The 24,747-nt window shown below is 41.0% G+C and overlaps 1 protein-coding gene across 1 annotated transcript in view; it reads right to left on the bottom strand.

Moving 5' to 3' along the window:
* Positions 1-1,100: 1,100 nt before the first annotated feature.
* ULK2 (unc-51 like autophagy activating kinase 2) overlaps positions 1,101-24,747 on the bottom strand; it is a 40,873-nt gene continuing 17,226 nt past the window's right edge. The window contains exons 9-27 of the mRNA XM_084272912.1: positions 24,592-24,650; positions 24,198-24,280; positions 20,343-20,393; positions 19,897-19,985; positions 19,026-19,197; positions 18,067-18,127; positions 14,394-14,531; positions 13,194-13,339; positions 12,883-12,963; positions 9,897-10,183; positions 9,583-9,773; positions 8,952-9,061; positions 7,961-8,110; positions 7,038-7,246; positions 5,572-5,750; positions 4,552-4,670; positions 3,998-4,155; positions 3,043-3,178; positions 1,101-2,939 (exon numbers count right to left, since the gene is read on the bottom strand). Coding sequence (XP_084129038.1) covers positions 2,872-2,939; positions 3,043-3,178; positions 3,998-4,155; positions 4,552-4,670; positions 5,572-5,750; positions 7,038-7,246; positions 7,961-8,110; positions 8,952-9,061; positions 9,583-9,773; positions 9,897-10,183; positions 12,883-12,963; positions 13,194-13,339; positions 14,394-14,531; positions 18,067-18,127; positions 19,026-19,197; positions 19,897-19,985; positions 20,343-20,393; positions 24,198-24,280; positions 24,592-24,650 — 2,487 coding nt within the window. The 3' untranslated portion in view covers positions 1,101-2,871. The remainder of the gene's footprint in view (positions 2,940-3,042; positions 3,179-3,997; positions 4,156-4,551; positions 4,671-5,571; positions 5,751-7,037; positions 7,247-7,960; positions 8,111-8,951; positions 9,062-9,582; positions 9,774-9,896; positions 10,184-12,882; positions 12,964-13,193; positions 13,340-14,393; positions 14,532-18,066; positions 18,128-19,025; positions 19,198-19,896; positions 19,986-20,342; positions 20,394-24,197; positions 24,281-24,591; positions 24,651-24,747) is intronic.

Below are 24,747 nucleotides of genomic sequence, written 5' to 3'. Positions count from 1 at the left end.
AATAAATACAAGAAGGTGGTGCTCTTGAGTAGGTGCTAGAGGGCCCAGACTAGAAAAGCAGCACATCAAATACCTCCTTTCAAATTCTATCATTCAGAAGGCTGAAAAAAAGAAGTATTTGGTAGAAACAAGCACCTGCTGTTCAGTGCAGAGCTGAAGACAGAGGACAGCCTCAGGATCTCTGCAGAGCAAGTTTATGCAGAAAGACAGGCCATGAACATTGGTCTCCTCCTCCTGAAAGCATCAAACAAGAATAGCCCTTTTCTTCTCCGCCTGTTTGTGCAGCTGTAGTCTTGCTGGCAAGAGTGGAAGGAGAATGAACTCAAATCCTGAGGAGAAAAGAAGAAAACCAACACAAAATAGTGAGTTCCTGGGAAAAGCAGCCTATCTCCTAGACTTGTGCATTAAGGCTTTTGCTTTGTTCCTAGCTGCGTGTTCAGACATATCATTAGCATGCCCTGCTCGCTCCTTCCTACTCCTCTTTCACTGGTATGTGCCAGTCACAACCATAAGGCTTTTTGTTTTAAACAAACAGGGGAATTTGGATAGTACAACTAAAATAGGACAGGCACACACCAGGTACCACAGCATACCTCAGCCAGGGAGAGGGTACGAGCTACAGGGCCGACAAAGGCTGGGTTTTGTAAGGCTTGGGTAGAAGTTCTAACTTACTGCTGGTTGTTGGCAGTCAGCTCTGTACCTGCTGGTTTGGCAGCGTAGACAGCTCCTCTTTGCCAGAAGCACCTTGCTGAAAGAACAGGTAGCTGTTACCTGTCAACCTATTTACCATATTGGTTGTCAAATCCAAGTTGTGCTTTTATTTTTTTTAAATAAGGTGGGGCAAATTGCTTTCCTAAAGCAAGGGGAAGCCAACTCTGAGACACTTTGTGCCAGAGCTATCTGGAGATAAAGAACTCAAGCACGTTGCTCCAGCCCAGGCCAGTGCCACATCCAACTGCTGAGGTGAGCATCCCTTGACCCACCCAGGGAACACTCAGCAACTGGTTTAAAACAGCCAGTCTGGGGTTTGTTGAGTTTTGTTTTTCAAGTTGACACCATTGGCCTTTGGTTACAGAGACGCAGAAACTCTGCTTTACCATAGAAACACTTCTAGTGTCAGTATTTATTTTACCTTAATATACATTTATACAGGCCATAATAAAAAGGCTATTACGCAACAGTTCAGTGAGTTATTACCTAGTTTCCAGAATAATGCATGCAATTACAAAGGAGAGGTAGAAACACCGTATTAAAGACCTAAAAATACAAACATTATATAAACAAACACTTTCAAATTAACTGTTGGAATTTCATACAGATAAATAAGGTAAAAAGTACATTACTCTGTCAAAGTAAAGGAAACATGGTTATCGGAACACTGAAACAATATTTTGATGTGTAAGCCCTGTACAGCTTTGTCAAATAGTTCAGACCACTGTGTTTAAGAGGATTAAAATGATTTTTGTCCTGGAGAATGGTTTATTCAAGTATTCAAGCAGTTGAGTAACAAAAAAAAAAAAAAGTCCCAAAAATAAAGTGTAGGAACCATTTCCAGAGAAGCTGATCTGCCTAAACACTTTGCAAATCGCTATCCTGATGAGCTCATGGGATGCTTGAAATGATAATGCCTATGAGGCTAAATGAAGCTTCCCACCTCTCCCCCAAAATGCACACAAAATAATCCTGACTTTTCACACACTATATGTAGATATTCTACACCAACTTACCAGCATATCTCAAACGCCACCGTTATTTTCTGGTTTTGCATGGTTCCTTGCAGAACCTTTCAGTTTACAGTATTTATTCTAATACTGCCCAAGAAACAAACTACAGAGAACTGTCGTTACACCCCTAGAGACTGCAGGCATTAATGCACATATTGCATGCACAACAAAAGATGCAACCAAATCTATATAAAAAGCAAACAACCAGCAACTCAACATCGCTATTACTGAGTCCAGAGCAGTAGTTACTCAAGTATTAGACAAATAGGTATAAAATGGAAAGGTTCACATGGATACAAGTTTGTACAGTCTGTTTGAAAGTCTTCTAGAAGCTACATTTGAAATTCTGATAAGAATTTTATGTACACTGAATGAAATTCAGCCAAGTCCATTGTGCCTTCTTTCTCTAATATTCTTTTTAATATAGTTCTTCAAAAAATGAATATACAGTTGCTTTAGTAAATTAGTGCAAAACAAAATATTTTGGAAGAAGATCAAATTGTATCCACATCAGCTGAAACCCCCACTGGGATTTTGCACAGATGGAGCACGGTTTCTTCCATCACCATCTTTTCCCCTGTGTGAAAAAGAGCACTTTCTCACCATCCCTTCACATGACAAGCTGAGCCGTGTTGAGCTCCAGTAAAAGCCAGCTTAGCCCCAAAAGCATCCAACAGCACTCGTACGTTGAGTAGGGTTTCCCAAATTCACTCCATCACATTTTACTGACAACTTAAAAACGTCACAAACTTTTGAGGGAAATCTTCTGATGGAAATGTCTTTTTGTACCTGATGCAGAAGGATCCACTCTTTATAAAATTCATGAGGGAGGAAAAAAAAAACCCCAACCAACCCCTGACCATTCGAGTCAAAGCACATGTACAAGGATCAGTTTGAAATGAGAAGAGAGATTCTTTTAAATTCTGTTGCTAGGAAGAAAAAGGAGCTGCTGGATCGGTAAGGCAAGTGTACTTTTGGAATTTTTCCTCTTTGAATATGCTGCTGTTTCTTTGGTAGTCACCACAGAAATGTAAGAATCATCTTCCACATGGGGCAGAACAAGGACAACAATTAAGCTGTAGTGAAAAAAGTGCAGTATCACTGATGTGGTCCCTTATGTTCACACCATCTGGTCCTCAGGATATTCCTACTGCTCATACACAGCCACTGTGCTATAGCAAAGTGCAGAAAGCCTTCGCTCGATGCTAGATTTATCTGGAAACAGAGAGAGGGAAAATGAGCCGTGACCTCAGTGTTGGTTTATAATGCATTAATTCCGTGTATTTATCAGTCTTTTCATTCCTCAACATGAACTTACACTTGTGTACGTTTTCTATATCTGCAGGGTCCTGCAGGATTTTAGTCAGGCCTTCCAGCAGCAAGGCTGCTTTGTGGTATCGATATGTAATATCTTCCGTTTGCTGGAACATCTCATCCAGAGCTGCCGACTGAACCTGGAATCATTCAGGAGATTCAGTTGCCTGGTGCAGTTTATGTAAGTAATGAAATGAAAAATTCAAAGCCAATGATGTTAAAGTGTAATTAAGAAACTATTTTTGAGCCTTAGTGTAGCTGATCTGTTTTTATAATAAAGTCTGAGGCAATATAGCACCTGTGTTGTATTAGCAATGATCTTCTGCACATATAAAAGTCCTTTTTACCTATTGTGTTACAACAGCACATGAATAAATATGCTTGTTCTTGTACTTACATCTCTTGTAAAGATGACAAATTAATTGTGCATGACTACACCATCAGCAGGGTTAAGAGCAGTATTTGCCAGTATCATGCGTGTGACATCTATGCTAAAAAAAAAAAGACTTCCCTCTCACCAAAAAAGCAGTTCAGATTCCTGCATGGTTACCCTGTCTGCTGCATCACAGATACAAAAGTTATCAATTACATGAAAAGCCTCCTCATTGGTTTTCCTTCCTATAGACAAGCTGACATTCCTCAAATTGACCCGACAGATTGCTGAAGCTGCTCCTGTTCCTTCTATGCTTAGGAAGCTGTACTGGATGAGGCTTCAGCACACAGGGCTGTGTGGCTGAGGAGTTAATTTCCTACTATTTGTGTACCACATGTGCTGATGGAGAGGGAATGTCCCTGAGGAATGGTATCTGCCAGGAACCTTAGCCACAGTTAAGGCAGGGCAGGAAAGAGAAGGGAAGACTAACAAAAATTACCACAAACAGACTTCTGGAAAGAAAAGAAAGAGAGAAGGAAGAGATTCATCTTCATGTCCCATCATTTATGTAAAAGGGGTGACTTACCATTTCTACAGCACAGCTGTAGATGAGCTTCTCTGCAGTTACACTGTTGATTTCATCAATGAACCTCTGCTTGTCTGAAAAGAATCGGTTCAACTTTTCTGTCAGCTTCTTGCACATGCCAATACAGAATTTGTACCTCTCGTTGAGGCTTTTCACAACTGGAAAAGAGGGAAGAAGAAATTAAGAAAACCCAATGAAACACCCAACCAACCAACAAAACCCCACAATCAAACAACAGCATAGCCCAAGTTCAGCTCTTCCCAGCATGGGCAAAGTCAATCTGTTTAAAACTTGCACTTTTACTGCTGATTTGCTCTGCCACTTCTGTGAATTAAGTATGTATCAAATAATTTCCATTATGAAGTTAATAACTGCCCATTTCTTAACAGTTTCTTGCTGTATCTTTGTTTACTATCCAGACTGTGGAATTGTACATATCCACAGTTCTCTTACACAGGAAAAAAACCCAAACAAACGTTGCAACTTAAGCTTCTTGACTGATCTATCAGCACAGAAAATTGCCAATCAAAGCAAAGAGATTCCATTGCACCTACCTTGCTTAACAGCAGTGGATGGGTTCAGTTTCCCCGATTTGACCTGTGCTTTGGCAAGATGCAGAGAAGATGCCAGTAACTGAGCAGCTTTCATATACAACACCAGCTGCTCTACTTGTCTAGAAAGAGGAGGAAGGGAGGAGAAAAAAAAGAGCATCAAAACACCTTTCTTGTACATGTTCAAGCCATGGACAAACACCCATTTTTTAATCCTAACCCTACACAGGGCCCAGCAGCAGCTGAAGACAGATGTTTAACTCCACCCCTCCCTTCCCTTCACAAACACTGTGTCACGGGTTGAGAGTACATCTGCTGCTGCAGGTACTAAATGAGCAAATACAAACTGCTCTCATGGAGATGTTTTAAAAGGAACACTTTTTGGTGGGGATTAACTGCCCAAGGTCAATGTCTTACCACAAGCGACTCGGGTGTACTTTTCTTGCAGTGTCATTTCCTATGTCCCTGGAATTCTCAGTTGTGAAAAGCAAACACTTTGGGGGTTTTTGTTTGTTTTTTTCTTCAGGAAGAAGGCAGGAAGTGGAACTGCCCTTTCCCACCACTCCAAATTTCTCATATTTCTCCTTGTTTTTGATTTTCTATTAGGGCTTATTGTTTCCACTGGAGAAAGATCAAATTTGGACAATCATTCCCCCTTCCCAACTTCTCCATCTCAGTGTTCAGTCTGGTCAACAGGAACAAATGAGGGCTCAGATCTGATCAAAGCTGCTACACAACTTTCCAAGCTTCAAAAGGCACTGCTGTACCTCAAGCCTCAAGCTCTTCACCACTTTTTCCAACTTCCTAGCAGGCCAGAAAACACTGTCCTTTCATTTATCTGCTAGCAAACGTGTCTCTATCTTTTGCTCTTTATGATCTGTCTTACACTGTTAGAAACTTATTCCTATAAAACATTCTATCTGGCAAAACAGTCACTCCCAACAAAAGAGACAAAGCCTGAATAAGTTTTGGATGTGTTGGATATTCACTAATTCTCCTGATGCTCTTTGACCGTGTGCTTACCCCCATTCTTTGCTTAGCTGGCTGATCTGATCAACAACTATGCTCTCCTGGATTTGGTACAGCGATACTGCAGAAGCACACAGGTCTGGGTTTCCTCCTCGTACCGCTGTCAGATCCAGAACACACTCTGTAAATGTCAGCATCATGTTTAGATGACGCAGCGTATCTGTATGTTCTCTCTGTCAGAGGGAAAGACGACAACAATTTAACCATTGTAAGGCATAAGGCAAACAAGTACACTTAAAGGCTCTTGCTAATCACTTGAGGATTTCTTGGTATGTCAGTTCTCTGCAGAAATCACACTGCAGTAGATCCAGCACTAGGGACTACAGAACCAAATGGGTCCAAACACATCCACAGTTATGAACTTGTTTTCCATAACGATTACAAGATACTGTAGCTTACACTTAGAGTCTTTCAACAACGCCAAAAGGAACTGGGACATGGAGCTCTATGTTTGTTGAAACATGAGCAACTAAAGGAATTGCAAGTGGGACATATTAGTACTTATTATATTATCAGCAGCCCAAAAGTATGCTTGGCACTTGTATGAGAAGCCAGGAGGAACATTTGGCTTTTATTATAGGACAGACTCCATAGCTACAAGAGCACTGATCATACTTATCTGCTTCACTCTAATTTTCACCTAGGTTTGGGTTTGTATTGTCTTAAAAGGTGGCTGTTGCCAAAGTTTACAATTTAAAGTAAACAACTTCAATTTGAGCTAACACTTACTGGTTCTGGGTGACTGAAACAGATAACATGCATAGTCTGTGCTCAAAAAAACCCCTCTTACCCGTCAAAACTAATCAAACATATGTTAGCCACATTTAAAATGTTTTCATTAGTAATGCAGGTCTAAATACATTTTAAACTCTATCTGTGGGAAGAATACAGCGTCCTGTCAAGCTTCCATGTTACAACATATAGCTTCAATAGGGATCCAAACACCTTCCAGCGGGATGTGAATGAGAAAACAGAACAGCAATCTGTCTTGAGACATTTACAGTCCAAGGATAGCAGTCTGGTGAAAGACCATCCCAATTTGTGTTTTTAAAGTGTCACTCCTCCACACATTTTAAAAAAATATAGGACACTTCCCACAAGTAGGATTTAATGTCATCCACTGACTGCAAAGAAGCAGTTAAAACAATGCCCAGAGGAATATTGCTACTGTCAGCACCCACGTCCAGAGACTTGGCGTTCAAACAGAGGCCTCTCTGGAAGGCTCTGGTGAACAAAAGCAGTCATGTTCCTTTGGTTACCTATTCAAATACATGAAATGCCAGGAATATCTACCAGGGAAACTGGCCACAGTTGATACAGGAATATTTTCGAGATCTTAAAAAGGAATATGTGAGATAGTGAAGAGGAAACTACGAAGTGCACTGAGCAGTCCTGTTTTTACCATGTCTCTGTTTTAGCAGCATTATACATTAGAAAACATTAAATTATTTTTTCTATACCTCCATTAAAGTTTCCTCAGGCAATTCGGGAGCTTCAAAAGTGATAAAGCCCTCTAAGCTGGGAGGCGAAGTACCATAAGGCATGTACTTCAGACTCGGAGCTGCCTCGGCTCCCGGAGGAGAAGAACCCATATAAATACCAGGAGGAGAGCCCATATATACACGGCCACTAGTAGAGCAGAGAGACCCTCCAGAACTGTTTGATCCAACTACAAGAAAAATAACAGACACATTCAGTCTAATAGGTTGTTCCATCTCACAGCACTGGGGCTGCAGATGATAGCAAATGATAAATCAGTAGTCATCACAGATTCACTCTTGGGAGGCTCTCCTCATTGTTCCTTGCATCGCTCTTGTAGAGAATGCAAAGGCTACACCTTAAATGAGCAGAGATGATTTATATGGCAGATTCTGGAAAACGGCTGACAAGGATTCCAAGGCAGAGAGTCCAACAGTACAGACCAAAGGTTGTGCTGTAGTTCACAAAAGCACTCTGCTCATCCTGAGCAGATGAAGGCCTTTACCTTGAGATCTTTGATAGCTGCCACATCAAAACACAGTCAGCTCAACACCCCTTGTGTGTTGTTTCTGGTACGCTGCACAGCAGCGGTGAGAATGCAGAAATCAGAAATCTAACTTTCCTTCTCCACCTTTGTCACAGAGATCTGTTACACTCCCTGTGGTGGAGTAAAGTTGTGTACACAGGAGGTAACACACCACTGCACTGTAAATCCGTGCCTCCAGCCCTCTCTTTAGGGCAGAGAAGGCAGATACATTAATCTCTACTTTAGAGAGCACTTTTACTGTATGGCCTAGAGAACGTACTGCACAAGGCAGTAAGCATGTTACTGGCCCAAGAAGTGGGAAAAAAAAAATCTAAATATTGCATTTGGGTCCACAGTTGTCAGGAAAGTGTAATTTACCTGAGGTGGTTCTTGTTCTCAGGACCATATGGGTGCAGGTAGGAGGGGTGGCACTGCTTGGAGGGGACCCGACAGTAAACATGACAGCCCGAGAACTTGCCCCGCTTCCCATAGGAGGTGCCACAGTAATTCCATAGGCTCCTGCTGGAGCTGAAAGAGAAAATTTCAGTAATAGTCCCTACTATGCACACTCATACCAGTATGTAATTATATGCAGCAAATTGGAGCTCTGCAACACAACGTGCTTTGATATCCAAACTTGGAGTAGGTAGGAGTTCTGGCAGCAAATAAAACAAGCTGAGTGGACAGCCTAGGCAATACACAAAGAGAATAAGGATGCAGTTTACACATAGCTCTTTGCTTTCAATCTTTCTCTGCTCTACTTTTGCCCAGAAAAGAGCAACAGAGGTACTCTCTGAGAGCTTGAGAACCACACCAGTCCTGCAGCAAAAGATACAACAGAAAAAAATCTAAAGAGGCAGACCATGGCAGGTCTGGAGTCTAAAAACAAGCCTTGTCTGCAGAATTCCTTCCATCTGCTCAAAAATGAGGTGAGAACTTCTGGTGGCCACTTGTGGCAAAGGACAAGGTGCAGGAGGGAGGAGAAAAATAAAAAACAAGTGACCCAGAACTACATAAACCATCTTTCATTTGAAAACAAGGTGGAATAAGGAATGAAACAGCCACAAATGTTGTATTAAAAATCAAAGCAAATAAAAAATCAACACCAAACCCCTCTAGTCAGTATAGGCAGTTGAGATATTTCTGTGTTTAGCACAGAAATAGATATTTTCCTGTCTCGGTTATTTTTAAAGATATGCTAAAGAAATGGAACATATCCCCATAAAGATTAAAAAAAGCCTTCTGTACTGAGGCTATAAATTGTCAGAGCCAATTACTGAAGTTGGAAGCAGAACTGTATCTAGTTGACACTCCATTAAAAAAAACCCAGAACATAAAGACAGCTTGGATGTATTAATCTGTTCCTTACCTGTATCCATCGGTCGCTCTGTATTGAGGCTGTCAGTACTGCCTTGATATAACTGGCCACCAAGGGTAGTCTTTACCTGTTGATCTGACAGCTTCCCAGTACTAACAGACCTGGAGAGAAAAATGTATGATTTAACAACAAAGTTCTTCAGTAAGATCTTCCTATCTAACTTGCAACTAAAGATGACTTTCAGATTCTTGGTATTTATTACAGAGAATTCTCCAATAAATGTACAGAGAATCTTGAAATCTTGCTGTTCACTATGGACTTACTGAAACACAGCTAACCATAAAAATACATCCCTTCTCTTAAAAAAAAACTGTACTACAAATTTTGTCATACAGATTTTTCAAGCAAAAAAACCCTCAACAGCCTTCACAGAGGCAATGAAATTCCCTGTTTCAGATAATCAAAACAAAAGGGAACTAGACAGCGACACAAAGCGCTCCAGGAAGTCTAGGCTATATTTATACACAGTACAAAATGTTTCTGTTGTATACACCAAACCTCAGCATCTCCTTGCAGCTCACTTCTTGCATGGTCTTCCCCTCCAAAGTTGCTGCTTGTAATGTACATTCTCTTGCCAAGTTACCTCCCCAACTTTACAGATCATGAGTACCACGATGCTTACCTGCCGAATATTGTTTTACTGTGCTGTTCTGCCTGTTTTTCACCTCCCTGGGTTGGGTGGAAGTGCGTGAAATCCCGTGGGTCAGCGATGTCTTTAGGCTGCAACGGGGTATCTACTGAGCCCTGGCGATTAGCCAGGGCCAGCAAGTTTGAGGATGCTTGAGTTTTATGGATTTTGAAAGGAGCTGTTGCCTTGAAGAATCAAGACCAAGAACACACAAAAGGCAAAAGTTAGAACCCCAAAAGATTCTTGGGGATAGTTCAGGCAGTGTGTTACTGCTTTACATTGTACTGACAGTGGCAAACTCAACAAACCTTAGTAGGAGAGCCAATGATCGTTGGCAATGGAGTTTTGAACAGCCAGTCTGAACTCCTAGGTGAGGATCCCGTATGCTTGGTAGGTGACGTTCCCAGGCTACCTGGCCTACTTGGTTGTGGAGAATGACTGTATCCATACCCAGCATAGGATGGGCACACTGGGTCTGAATGCTGCTTTCTGAGCTTCTGCTTGTTTTGGTAAATATCTGTGAGAGTTGGAGCGCTCTGCAACCTTGCTCCCATCAGAAGTGACTGTGGAGACTGAGATGGTGGAATCGGAGAACCTGTGGGGATGAAAAACAATGACCTAAGATTCTACATACCAATGAAGCACAAAATGCCAGAGATCAACATTGAACTGAATGGAAATGAGACTACAAAAATCATGAGGTATGTTTGATCATCGACTCACTAGATGGTAAGGAGAATGGATTTAGCCTGTGGGCTATTTGCACTAATGTACACTGATGAGACGTTTAAGCTGCCAAATAGGCAAGATTTCAGGGTGACAGCTGTACTGGCAGTTGCAGTACCTCTGGCAACCTGCATCAAGACAAATAAAGCAGTTGGGTTCAGCAGGAATGGCATAACCAATACTGAAACATCAAGTGCAGCCACCAAGACTCTGGGTTGAAAAGAGGTTCTCAAGTACTGGAATTACATTCTTGCCAACAAGTGTGTGAACACAACGCTCCATGTTAATGGCTGGTTTTGCACGTAATGCCTTCGTCTGCAGACACAAAAGGCAGCTCATCTCATGGTTCCTACAAGAAAACTAGGTACTAAAAAGAACCAAATTATTCTGATGAATCAGTTTAGGATCATTACTTTGGGCATTTACTTTTTAATCTGTCAGACCAAATCTTTTTCAGAAGCTTGTGTGTGGGGAAACAGCTCTTGTGCACATCTCACCTACTCAAAGGTGCCCTTCCTCCTTCAAAATAAGGAACCTGAAATTTGATGCAATGGTCTCCTCCTTGTGATGTTTTTGTGTCTCATGAGGAGGAACTGGGCAAAGTTACAAACAGTATGTAAGTCTTTGGCTTTATGGCCACAGCTTCCCAGATAAAATGCCTATCTTTGAAACCTCAAAGAACTGATACTGAAGTGACAACTCCACTCACTGTTTTTAAAAAGAAAAAGAAAAAAAAGCAAACCTGAAAATGAACCATATTAACTAGTTTTTCTATCTGGCCAAGACAATCTTCTGAGATAGGCTCCATTTCTTTAACTATGTTCAAAAAACCATCCCAAACTCCAGTCTGCTCAGTAAAGTGCCGAGCTGTTAAGACACACCTTTCAAGTGCCTTAAGCCTATGCTTTCACTGGTTAGATTTATGAGTACAAGTTACTTCATTTTCATTTCATTCCACTCCATTAAACAGCATGGTTCAGAATAGCCTTTCTGCCTGCAGCTCCAGCACAGGGATCAAGTCTATTGCTCATTAACTTCCCAGCCAAGAATTTGCTGGTTTGAAATCCCTCTGCTCATCTGTCTTACAGCACTGAAAGTCCTCACCTGTCGCTTAAGAAACTACTCTGAAATCCCACTGGTTACTGTGCTGGTGTCACTGCCACCACAGGGAAGGCTTCAGAATTAGAAGTTTGTGCTCTGCTGCCAGGGGCAGCAAGAGCAGCTCAATTAGTTCAGAAGCCACATTACAACAGACATCTTCAGTCCTTAGAAAAATCTCAATACAGATCACCTCACTTCACCCAGAAGCAAAAGACAGCTTTCCATGCCCAATTTCAATGCTGAGAACAGACTTCTTGCAATTTGTGGTATTTTACAAATAGCAATACTACCACATTAGTATGAAATTATGAAATAAAGTCAAGTTGAAAGAGAATGCAGAAAACTGATTAAAAATGAAACATTAAAAACCCCCTTACAGCCATAAGAACAGTGCTATGGTATGGCACAAGTCAGTATGACACTGGCAAAAGGCACTAAACCAACAGCCCTTTAAAAATCCTACCCAAAGAAAAGATGCAGCAAGAAAAGCATGCACACTGCTCTGTATTCTCTTCACACACACCCCTTTTTTTTTTTAAGGGGTTATTTAAAATCTGACAAATTTGCTCATTCCTTGTCTTTTGCAACTGACAATGGCACAAAAACAAAGGCAATTTTTGAGATATCTCACAGAACTTACTTCATATGGATAAAACCATACACAGCTATTTGAAATATGGCTGCTCCAAGAAATGAAGCCCCTATCATATCCAGATGCTTCTGGGAACTGTTAAAGTGGGGGGCACAATGCAATTTGAACACCACCTCTCAAAGTTAAAATAAGGAGTGTAAGTATTATTTTAGATAAAGAAGAAATTTCACCCAAAACGTGTGTAGAGCAAAAGAATGTGTTGCTGAATTGTGTACTCTTATGCCCAAACCCTCTGGCATTCCAGTGTGATTCCATCTTTAACAGTCTCAGAACATCTTTTGAGTCCTATTTCTTCCTGGTCTTTTTTTTTTTCCCCCCTGCTGGTATGCCATAATAATTTATGACTTGCAAAGCTAACTGAATGCTTAGCAACACTAACATCAGATCCCAGTCAATTTCCTAAGGGAATGCTGAAAACATGCTGCACACTGTACACTGGCAGTTCTTCCTCCCTTTTTCAGAGGGCTGGCATGGCAGAGCTGGTCTATCAAACCCAGACCGCACGAAGCACGTTACTACATCCATTATAATCCACTCACTTTCATCCCTGTTTAAAGACAGGCATTATCAGAGCTGCTTTTTCATCTTGGGAAAAAGAAACTTTAGTCATTCTCTTGTTGGGTAGGAAACTAGTTATGGAGAAAGGTGTCTTGATACAGCCAAAACTGGGCTAAGTTTCTACAGAAACTCAGTGCACCCACTAACTGGTGCTTCCTATTAACCCATACCAATGTAGCACTAGCTCTTCTCCCCTTTCAGAGAGCTCTGTAGAAGCCCTATCACAATAGTAGGCTGCACTGTCTAAATTCACTCACCTGAGAAGTTTCTACTCCTTGATTCATGTCCTTGAAGCTGTCCACAACAACAGTGTCCAAGCTGCTCAGGTATGGTTCCAACTATGCAAACAAAATCAGAATGTGAATTTAGACTTTATGCTTTGCCTACAAATGCAGGTAAACCAAAACAAAACCTTGTTGGGTTTACCCCTGGGAGCCATTTAACAGAAAGGATTTCTGCTGACCTAGCTGGGGAGATTTTGGTTTAAGATAATGTCAAGCACGAATTAGTGCTCTGAAATACTGTTCCAGATAAACCTTTCCTAATTGCTAAAGATTTATGGGCTTACCTAGTGGTGAAGGAGAATATGGTCTAGAAGATCCTGTAGATAACCTGCGCCCAACACCCTGTGTAGTGTCAGCTGGTACTGGAGAACAGGAGCCCATCTTCATGAAGCCCATTGGGCTCGTATTTGAGCGTCTCACAACCCCAGCTCTGACAAGGTGAAAAGAATGGTTACACACACTATAGTGACTGTGGTTCCATAAGATAAGCTTCTGAATCCCCAAAAGAGATCAGTTAAAGAAAATACTGACATTTAAGAGAAAGCTAGGACGTTAAAGCTTTTTAAGCTAGTAGCTAAACTTCCCATACTGTAAACAAGCAAGATTTAATTCCCTTTGTTCACACTGACTTTTTAACTGTCAAAACCATAACAGCCTGTTAACTGGAGAAAATTAAAGCAGATATCCCTTAGTACATGGATTCCTAATCTTCAAACAACTTGAGCATTAAATTTTGAATCTTACAATCAAGTGAAATGTATTGCAGCAAATAGCCATTTTTACATAAAAGAAGATTGTGACAAAGTTCATACTGGGTCTGATACACAGGTCAGAAAACTGAAGAGAGCTTATTGAAGGGCAAGGCACTTCCCCAAGTGTAGCACCTATTATAAGATCAGAGATCCCGAAAAAACTGCACAGAACCATGAGTTTTGTTTCTGTAAAAATCTCCAGAGTTTTAAGTAGTCTGTTTCTGATTCTTTGACCTTCACCATCCCGATCCCATAGCCCACAAGGCAGAGACTGTCTGGCATACTACAGCTTTGTAATAAGACAAGCTGGTTAACTAGCATGCCAAAAATTTTTTCCTTGATATTCTACAGAACAATGTGCCCATCTCATGTGTGAAAACAAAACATAACTTACTACTGACTTTCTAGTTTATGATGTAATGCCATACAAGACACAAAGAGGCATAAAAAAAGCAAGGCTTCATCTTTTCACCTTCTTGGGTTGCATTTCAGTGAAAGAACAAGCTCATTTTGTTATCATAAACCATTTCAAGTGCCCATCCAATAATCTTGAGACTGTGAAGGAGTATTACTTGTTATCATTAAAATGTCTCTAAGTATGTTTTAGTGCAGGAAAACAATTACATTAGCAAGAAAGCATGAACATCTGTCAGGGTACAAACACAAACTAGGACCAAGAAAAAGGGAGTTTAAAAAACAGAAAACAACCCCAAAGCACCACCACAAACTCACCTTGGTGATCCGTGGGGGTTTGACACAGGGCTGGCAGTAGAGGAGAGGTTCTGCTCTATGCGCTGGTAATTCCGTAGCTGGGTGGGAACTGGGATTGGTGCTGTTTCGCTGCGGGGGGATACCGAAGGCTGACAATGCCTGAAGTTGAAAGGTATGGAGACAGGAGATGAACACAGATAGACAGGTCTCTCTCTGAACTGTACCATTGTTGAAGTTTCAAGAAAATCTAGGCAACAGGCAAAGAAGCTGCTTCTGCACTCTCTCCATGCAATATGACTTCAGCTTGTCCTAATCTAGCTCTAACACTGCACGGAGGAAAAATGGGGAGCTGTTTGTTACTAACCACCCTTCTTACACTGGCTGGAATCAGATAGAGCTGAGAGTGCAGTACTAGCTGAAGCGCTTCGTCACGCATCACAGCCATCTACAGATCCCTCCGACTTCCTGCCAATCAGCCCGCTCTGTTTACCACACTTCAAAATAGCGTTCTAGGAAAACCCACTGCGCTCAGAACAGGAAGTTCAGCAGCAGGGCTGGAATGTGTACAAAAGCCACAGTCAGAGATATCCCAAGAGACACCGTGAACTTGCAAAAGGAAAACATGTTATGTAACTGAGCCCCGACAGAATGACCAAGCCCACACACCTGAACATTAAACCACAGGCTCGCCTGCAGATTAGCGTTTACCCGAGTTCCACTCCAGTGCCAGTGACCTGACTTACCTCAGTGTACTATCTGATAAGGGAATCAAGCCACTGCAACGTCATCAGTTACCAACACATTTAAAGGAAGAGAGAAATCAACTAGAAGATTTTCAAATGAATAGGCTGTTTGGAAGATAAATCAGTTTCGTATCTGGTCGCTTATTAACCACCTCTTCAGAGAAAGATTAGGAATTCTTAGAGGAAGTATGAGGAGAGTCCTGCCACCAGCTCTAGAAAACAAGAGCTTACAGCGCTTGCTGCGTGGCTACAGCTGAACAGAAATCTGGGTTTCTGACTGTGTTTGTCCTATTCTCTTTGCTACCTCTGAGAATGAAATACGACTTCCTAATATGCACAGAGCTTCCACAGCAAAGAAGTTGGTCCTTTTATTGCCACACAGTTTCTAGGTACTATTGAGACATTTGTCAACTCTGAGCACACAGCTGGTAGAAGGTCTGAAAGCTTCCACCTGAGGAGAAGGTCTCTCAAGTGGAAACCACACAAAGGTAGCGGGCAGCCTGCCACGACTCACCCAACATGCTGAGGAAGCTCAGGGAGGCTCCCTAAGCCCAACCACCAGGAGAGGGGAAGCAGATGTTTTTTAAACTGTGGCAGTGCTGATGAAGAGGCCATGAAGGCACTGCAACTAGTAAGTACTCTGCGTGGAAAAAGCCTTCCCTCACTCTCACACAGCCTTGCAGGTAGAGCCAAGCAAGCTCTGTGAGGTGTGAGCTAACAGAGGCAGCAATGCAGTGTTAGAGTGGGGGAGAGGTGTGGTACAGTACTCAGCCTTCCATCAGCTCCCCAGCTCACACCAAAGCTAAAGGCTGGTCAAGCATCCTCAATTCTGATGTGGTTTGTTACTGGCTAGAGAAAATGCAATACAGATGTGCACAGAGTTCCATGCAAATCTTGTTTCTGTGACATCTAGAGAATAAAATTAGCAATTAACCACAGGAGAGCAAACCACCTCTACCTATTCTGCCCATTCTGCCTGGAGCCTGAGAAGCATTACAGCTTCTTCTACTTGACATAAAGCAGCATAACTATCAGTACAATTCATTCAGCCTGATTAGCAATCAGGAAAAATAAATCACTGTTTCACAGAGCATAACCCTCCGTAGAAAAAAACAAATCACATGCTATAAAAGAACATTTCTCAGGAAGTAAAACCAACAAACCAAGACAAAAAAACAAGAGGAACATCTTCTAGAATATCAAACACATTCTGCTTCCTTCAGAGAGGGTTTCATGCAGCCAGTTAGTTACCAAATTTAGTCAGCCTATAATGAAACTATTATAGTACCAACACTGAAACAGTAGGCACCTGTTTCTAATCACACCACCACTTAGCTTTTAAATGACTAAGGTGCAGATAACATAACTGTCCTCTTTTCATAAAACCTCTAACTGTAAAAACTGTGACACCTGACACAGTGACACCTGACAATTTAAAACAGGAGATTACAACAAATTTATAATAGGTTGTACATGAGCAATCCAGAGCAAACGGATCGTTACAAACCACCCCCATTATTGGCCCTTAAACTTAAAAGGTAAGACTAAAGCTGTATTGATAGTCTGTATCAGCAAGTTCCACAAACTGCACAGAGGTCAGCAAAAAGTAGGAAACTTTTCTTGTGACAAGCATTTCTAAACAATAATGCTGACTCTCAGCCATGTAGCATTAGCATAAGCCAAAAATAGACCCAACATAATAGCTTTATTCCCCATTTAACCACTCATCCTTTATTTGTGCTGAAAACATTATGAAATTCATTTGTCAAATGACAAACATAACCCTTCTGTTTCGATACTACATGAGTGGCTGAACAGCACCATTAAGCTTTACCTTTCCCAATATAATACAGGAAAAAAATTCAGGCACCACTGATGAGCATCAGTTCTATTTCAAAGTAACAGAAACTTAGTCTACAACCACGTGGAAGAGAGAGGACTTTTTAACAGTCCCACTGACAGAAAAGCTGCAACACATGTTTAGCTCTTTCATGTGGGTTCTTTGGTATCTTGTGAGGCACAAACATGAAATTCACAGTAATAATCACTTGCACAGAAGCCACACCCAGTTACCAGACTCAAGACAATCCAGCCACGAGACACATATCCATAGCAATCTAGGCTCTAAGTTCCTCTTCTCTCACAAGTACTTCTTAAAATGTATGCTGCATTCAAAATCTTGACTTACTAAATACTTACTGAGCTGTGCTTCCTAACACCAAGAGGGAAAAATCAGCTATACCTCTGCAGTTTCTGGTTTCAACCAGTTCATAATTTAAACATATAAAAGAATGCTTAAGAAAAATCTTTTGGAGATGCATCAGAGGCAGAAGTTAGCTACAAAATCAACAGCCATTAGAATGCATTAAGTGTAGAGAGCCTGGAAAAAAACAGGTCTAGCTTCTATTTCAATGCAGTTTTCAGTACCTATCCACAATTAAAGCAAAGAAAGCACCCAACAAATCAACACCAAGAATATCCCCCCAAGGAAAAAAAACAAAACAACAAAACCCCTCAAAAACTCTCTCCCCCCAAAAAACCCCCTCCAACCAACCCATAATAGCAGAGAACCTTTTTTAAAGCAGAGGAGATACTAAGCCTCCACCACACACCTGTTAGTTGTACCAGAAGCAGTACTTCGAGAAGAGGCTGAGGATGGTTTCTGTACAGTTCCTGAGCTTCCAGAAATAGTTAATGGAGATTGCCTGTGAAAACAGGAACAGTCAAGAGACAGGTCCTCACATCAGAGAAGCTATTGACTTTGCAGCAAAACTTGCTGAATTCAAGCTACTTACATATTCTTATTAAATTCAACTTGGCATATTAATCCTTAAGAAAGTCCACACAGCCGCGTAAACCCACCACCGCCAAGAACCCAGCAACCCCTTCTACAGCTGCAGTACCAATTTTAGAACATGAGGCTTCTTTTGGATAAAGCTCAGCACACCTACCCTCCACACATCAAGAACTCGCTTGAAGCCCGCCTGCCAGCTGCTCCCAATGGCATATCATCTACAGTAAGCAGAAGAACACATTGAACATCCCACGTCATGAGGCAGACACTTCACAAAAAAGTCATCTTCAGTATTAGTTGTAGGAATAACAACTTCTGACAAAGTTCTGTGAACATCTCAAAGTTTTCCACAAACCAGTTTTTGTATGAAAATACCTCACACGTGAGCACCACCAAAAATGTAACTAGGGGAAGCAGTTCAACAAGATTGTTGTTGTTTTTTCTAGGTGTTTTTTATACTAGTTAGAATAATTTTTAAAATAACCCCCCATTGTTTAAGACTAGGAGGTGCCAGCACGAGGAAATTTTTAATAAACAGTGACAAAAGCCCTTCAGAGATCAGGACACACATCTAATCTAACATTCAACATGGGTTGGTGGCATCACATAGGAATCACCTGACCAGCTTCCTAGTGGCAATTCAGGTTTGGACAACGCTGTAAATGGGGGATTTAAGTTTTACTTCTGTGCAGGCCCAGTCTGTTGCCTTATGTTTCATGTCTATTGTCTAAATCTCTACAGCATGGACTACAAATGTTGTTAGTCTAGAGATAAAAATGTGTCAGCCTTCTCCAAGAGCATCCTTCGGCTTCTTATGAGCAGTAGTTAACATCTGAGTGTCTTTTCTTTTACCACCACATCTCAATGCTCTCCATGATTTCAAATCACTTCAGTATCTTTGGCATACGTGGCTACTCAATTGAATGTGACAGTGTCCCTTATGGACGTGCAGGTATAGCAAACCATCTGCCTTCAAAGAGTAATCAAACTAAAGAATTAAGTTCCAATGGGAATTGAGACCGTCCTTAGAGAAGGGACAGTCAAAGAGTAACAGGACATAAAGGTATGTTAGAAGTGGAAATGGTTTTAAAATGCAAAAATAAGGAAGAGCCTTACATGAGTGGTCTGAAGAGATGTTGTGTGGGACAAGAACAAAGTCATCTGTGTCACAAGAGGAGTTCTTGCTACTGGTACTTGCAGAGTCTTTAGAGACTTGAAGATAGTTTGGAGGACCCAATGGAGGGGAAGACAAATTTTCTTCTTGAATATGCTGCATGTCTGGCAGAGACTGAAGGGGTGGGGGGAGGAGTAAAATAAACTACTGTAAATTCAGTGACTCAGAATGCAGAATTACTCTTTAAGCTACAAAGCTTCTGGAGGAAGAATCATCACTGGCTTTGACAAAAACCAGATAGACCTTGGGCTGCTTTTTTGGTTTTTTAAGTATTTAGATATATAACATGTATCTGAGTTTGGAAACTTAAAATACTGGGTAATCCTGTGGTGTCAATTTTAACTGTTCTATATTAAATAGGCTGTGGCTTTCAACAATTGCACTGTATTTAATCATTCCTGATAGTAGAGATGCACCTCTTCCAAACACCACATAAAGTCAAAGTCACCAGTTCTCATCAGCATAGGCCAATTAGCCAAAAAGGCCAATTAAAACCTGATCTGTAACATTCATTACATTGCAAACCATATCAGCATATCTAAAGATTTGCTACCCAGGTGTTTGATAGGCATATGTGTTTTTCTTTAACAAAAAATAACAACAAAGAACCCACAAAGTAGAACACAAGGAACAAGAGAGATCCAGAATGTTAATGCCATCCTTCTAGTAGAAGGGAAAGGTAATTCCTTGCTCTATGCTCTTAAAAGGGCAAGAGCACTGTTCAAGAATTGAAAGATGTAAAATTCACTAACTCTTGGCTAAACATTACTGAAAATATCTTGTAGAGATTGTTTTGTCAAACAGGGAACTTACTGGAGGAGAAGCAAAACGGCACGAAGGAGAACTACCACAGGAACTGCCAGAGACCGAGCCTGCGTACGTGGGCACTGGTACCGGGCAGGCTGGAAGAGGAACACCAAGGGGAAGAAAATGGGACTAAGATTTTGAAAAGCTGATTTCTAAACAAACTGATTTCCTCCCTGCCTCTCATTCATAAACCCTTATACAACTTATAAGCACAGGACATCCTTAAACACACAAGGGTATTTAAGTTCAGTTGAAATGGCAAAGAAACTAGTAGATAAATATCACATTTCAGTCTAGCTTAATACAAAAAAGGATTCAACACTCAGCCTCACAATAGAGCACAACAGGTCCGACTCAGGGACACTTAGTGTGGTATTTGGCAGATCTTTCTCCATTTCAGCCCCCAACATTCATCATTTACACAAATAAGTGGAAAACCAAAAACTACTTACATTTTTTGACCGTTGAAATCTGATCCAGGAAAGGGTGGTTGAAAAATGCTTCTATAGAACAAGAAACAACAGCCATGGTGAGTAAATGTACAAATGACAAAGAATTTACAGACTATTTTGCAGATGGTGATAAATGGTTGCCTTCCCAGAATCAATACTTCAGAGGCAGAGGGCGAAGAGCTTATAAAAGATTAAAGCCTTCTATGTTATATGTTGCTATAGCATTTGGAAAGGAAGCAAAATCAATTGACTAGCTTCAAACACCTGCCAGCAAGGCAAATCAGACTGAATTACTGGAGGACATTTTATGGCTGCACTTAAGGCTCCTGTACACAAGTCGCCTTCCTATACTCATCATGAAATTACACACTCTGGGATCAGTATGGTACTGGCTCAGTTTTCATTTCTCTTCAAAATGATGATCACCTCTCACATCCCACCTTTCCCAAAGAATGATGCTTATTTTTGAAGCCATTAATGCTACTCCTTAGGGGCCAAAAATGACAACGGAGCAGCAGCCATCCTGCTTCCCAACTGCCAACAGCAGAACACAAACTGTGCAACCATTTCTGAGTTTCAGGCAGAATTAGACACAATTTCTTTACCAATTTCCCCAGTTAGCTTGTTATTGTAAAGAATGGAACATTTTGCTTTTGTTGCAAGTGAATATGCTGAGATGCAGTTAACTGACTTAGTGTAACTGGCTGGAGGGGAAGTCTTAAGAGGAGAGGCTGAAGTTTGTTCAGCCTGGAGAAGAGGAGGCTGAGGGGAGACCTCCTCATGGTCTGTGGCTTCCTGAGGAGGGGGAGAGAAGGGGCAGGTGCCAATCTCCTCTCTTTGGTAACCAGGGATAGAACCCAAGGGAAGAGTGTGAAGCTGCGACTGGGGAGGTTTAGGCTGGATGCTGGGAAGAGGCTCTTTACTGAGAGGGCAGTTGGGCACTGGCACAGGCTCAGCAGGGAAGGGGTCACAGCACGGAGCTGGGCTGAGGGCAAGAAGCATCTGAATGATGCACTCAGTCCCATGCTCTGACTTGTCTGGTTCTGTGTGGGGCCAGGAGTTGGACTCAATGGTCCTTATAGGTCCCTTCCAACTCAAGACACTCTATGATTCTATGCTTCTAAGCAAGCTGCTGAGTTTTGTGAACTTTCATGTTCTAACTGCTGAAGAAAAACATCATTTGCTTTTCATCAGACCTAAGCAAATAACAAGAAAGAAAGAAAGAAAGAATCTGAGGCCTGCAGTATCTCCTGTTCCTTCAACAAGACTTTCTTCCACGAACAGATAAGGAAGGGAGGGTAGCTGTAACGTCAGAACAATGTAATGATTAACTTTAACACGAGGATCAGGTGTTCCTGAGCTTTTGTACAACACCTGCTGTTCTACTTTTATACTGCTGGAAGATCAACAAGATTTCCAAAGCTATTTTTACTTTAACAACAGGCAACTGGGCTCAGTTATACACTCTCCCTTTAACTCCCTTTGCTAAGCACATTCCAGAGCAGCCCCTTTGAGGCCCTTTAAGTGGCTCAGCCAAGGAAAACATGACTTTCATCACTACCATTCTGCTTTCTATTTTTCTTTCTAAGCACAAACAACATTCTCCCACTACCACAAATGCTACAGTGAATTTTCCCATGTTTGAAGGAACTGTAGGGATCAGCACACCCAGAGAGTAAAGTGGAATCAATTACTCAAAGCCCACATTTGATTTATTCATTCTTCCACACATACAGGTTTATATATTGACCTCTGAATACTGTCACTGTCATTTGGGACACTTTATCCAGTTATGATGATTTTTTTGTCTGGATCTGACTTGTACTTATGTTTTTATGTACAGCACTTAAATTGAGTTACGTCAGGTACATCTACACACAAACACTCCTGCCTGGTTCTCAGAACAGCAACATCTTAATTGTGCCAGTACTGACAGATGCTTTAAATTCCAAATTACTAAAAAAATATAAATAATTGGTATTTCTTGGAGCACACCACAGCAGGAACTGGAAAGGAAAAATAACATGTAGCTGGGAGTGTCTTGAGCTTCAAGTAAAGGACTATTATGCCTTTTGAATCCTCCTCTCTCTGCAGCCTAACAAACATAGTCTTCTTATCAGAGATACACAAGGAGCCATGTGATGAATGAGTCAATTTGTGTATTTCAGTACTGCGTCAAAACAAAACCTGCCTGCGTAACTGAAGAGCAGTGGTGAAGTTTCATAAGCAGATACAAAAACTGAGCATGTCTGACTTTTGGGTGCAACTCATCCAAGGATCTCTGTATCACATGATTCAGCTTATGGCAAGGAAAGAGCCAGGTCTTATCTACAAAGAGCCTGAAAAGACTTGAAGGCTTAGGCTATTTCTTGACATTCATAAATTAAACTTAATGGGTCACCTATCTTGCTGCTAAACCAGACCTCAGCATAAAGCACATTTTCACTATTATTATTTTAGCAAAGATCACTGCATTAAGCTAAGTTAGTTTAAATTAACTAGAAGTTTCAGATGAACATTTCCTGGTGGCTATGACAAAACTGCAATAACAAGTAGTACTATAAAATTTAAACAACCAGTATGAATAACATGACATACAAGATGCAGCTAAGAAGAGCTATTAAAGATTTAACTTTTCAGGGGTCTTCTCTTAAAGAAGAATGCTCAATGCTGCTTAAGTTTGCATTTAAAAAGACCAAAAAAAGGCATTATTACTTTTGTAATAGGATGTAACCAAAAACCCAGCAACAAAAAGGGTTTCTGAGGCTGAAGCAACAGACAATCCAGCCCCTACACAGCACAAATCTGAACTCTACTCCTGACTAATTTTGAAGAGGCAACAGTTGTAGCCATTCTGAATGCCTCAATAGTACCAACTTGAGGCTTTGAAATCTTAAGAAATCAGAACAATGTTCTGCACCCAAAGATCTCCATCTAAAGAGAAAAAGCCAAACACAGCAGAAAACCGGAGCCAAGGAAGTTCACTTTTGTTAAGGGGGTATCCATCCAGTCTGTACTGGGCTTAATTTGCCAAGAAATTCAAAACACAGCCCTAAAGAGACACTGCAGTAAACTAGGAGTATGCAGACTTCAGTCACTGCACAGGTTAAAATATTTAAAAGTTTAGGACTTAAAATACAATGATACAACTGTTGTTCCTATAACTCTGTGACTTAAGAAAACCCCAGTGAAAACGTTTCACTAAAATCAAGCAGTCTCCATGGCTAGCAATACCCAGGCAGAATACTGGGAATTCATCTTTGCAAATATCAACAATTGGGATATAATGTCACGTGTCTCACTGCCCTCAGATATAGAGAGATATAAGGATTCTTCAAGGTCAAATCAAATGCACCCAATTTGTAGCCCCATTAATACAGTTATGGGATTTGCTGTTTGTAAATGAACGTATCAGGGAGGAAATGTTTAAAGCAACTTTGCTTCCAAAGTGGATTCTTCCAGTACTTGTTACATTCCTGCAGAGATCCCTACATGGAGATCAAATACCTGCTCCCACATCTGAAGCCAGAACAGCAGTAACAGAGGTATGACCATGACATCAAATCTAAGGTACATCAACTACCACTGAGATGAAAAAAGGCCACAATTTAAAGAATGAAATAAATTTATATTTCACTGCTCCACAGCAAAGTCATAATTTATGCACATCACTTAATTCAGACTGACAGCAGTTACCTAATGATTTATTTTGGCTACTCTGCCTCCTTTATGACAGCAGAGAAATAAAAAATACTTCTCTTTCATGTAATTGTCTGTAGTCTTAAGGTCAAGACAGTTATTCTGGCCACATGAATATAATAAGGCAATTCAAGAGAGCAAAAGGAGGTTACATACCAAAGTCCATCCTGTCTTTTTGGTTTCTCTGAAGCAAACCCAGAAGCAGGTCAGCCAGATAAGCTGATGTTTCCCTAGGAATGCTGCACACAAGAGGAAGTGAAACGTGCATTAAGTTTCATGCAAGCATCAACTAATGTGCAACACATTCAATTTTGGGAAGTCAGTGCTTTGCCATGCCCCTAAGTCTCCACTACACACACATAACAGCCTTGGTACAGGACATTTTCAGCAGGGTACAACGAAGGCAGTTTGCAATGTGAGTCACTGGTATCATACTAGGTCCTTGTCAAGATAGCAACACCAAGTATTTTTATGAATCCCAGGCATTCCCAAAGATGAAAAAGCGCTCAATCAACCAATATAAGTGACAGGAAAGGCCATGGTGACATACCTAGGAATCAAATTCCTGTTCTTTTCATAAAACATTCTCAAATCTTGAGGACTATTGGCCTGTCAAATAAAAATGTACATTAATTAAAGCTCAGTTTCATGGAGAAAATAGCTTTTGTACCTATGCATGCATACCCAAAAAGGAGGCTTTAGCATA

The sequence above is a fragment of the Gallinula chloropus genome (genome assembly GCF_964237585.1).
Source record: "Gallinula chloropus genome assembly, chromosome: 19".
Taxonomy (NCBI): Eukaryota; Metazoa; Chordata; class Aves; order Gruiformes; family Rallidae; genus Gallinula; species Gallinula chloropus.
The sequence above is the reverse complement of the archived record's forward strand: the minus strand, read 5'-3'. Positions and strand labels throughout refer to the sequence as shown.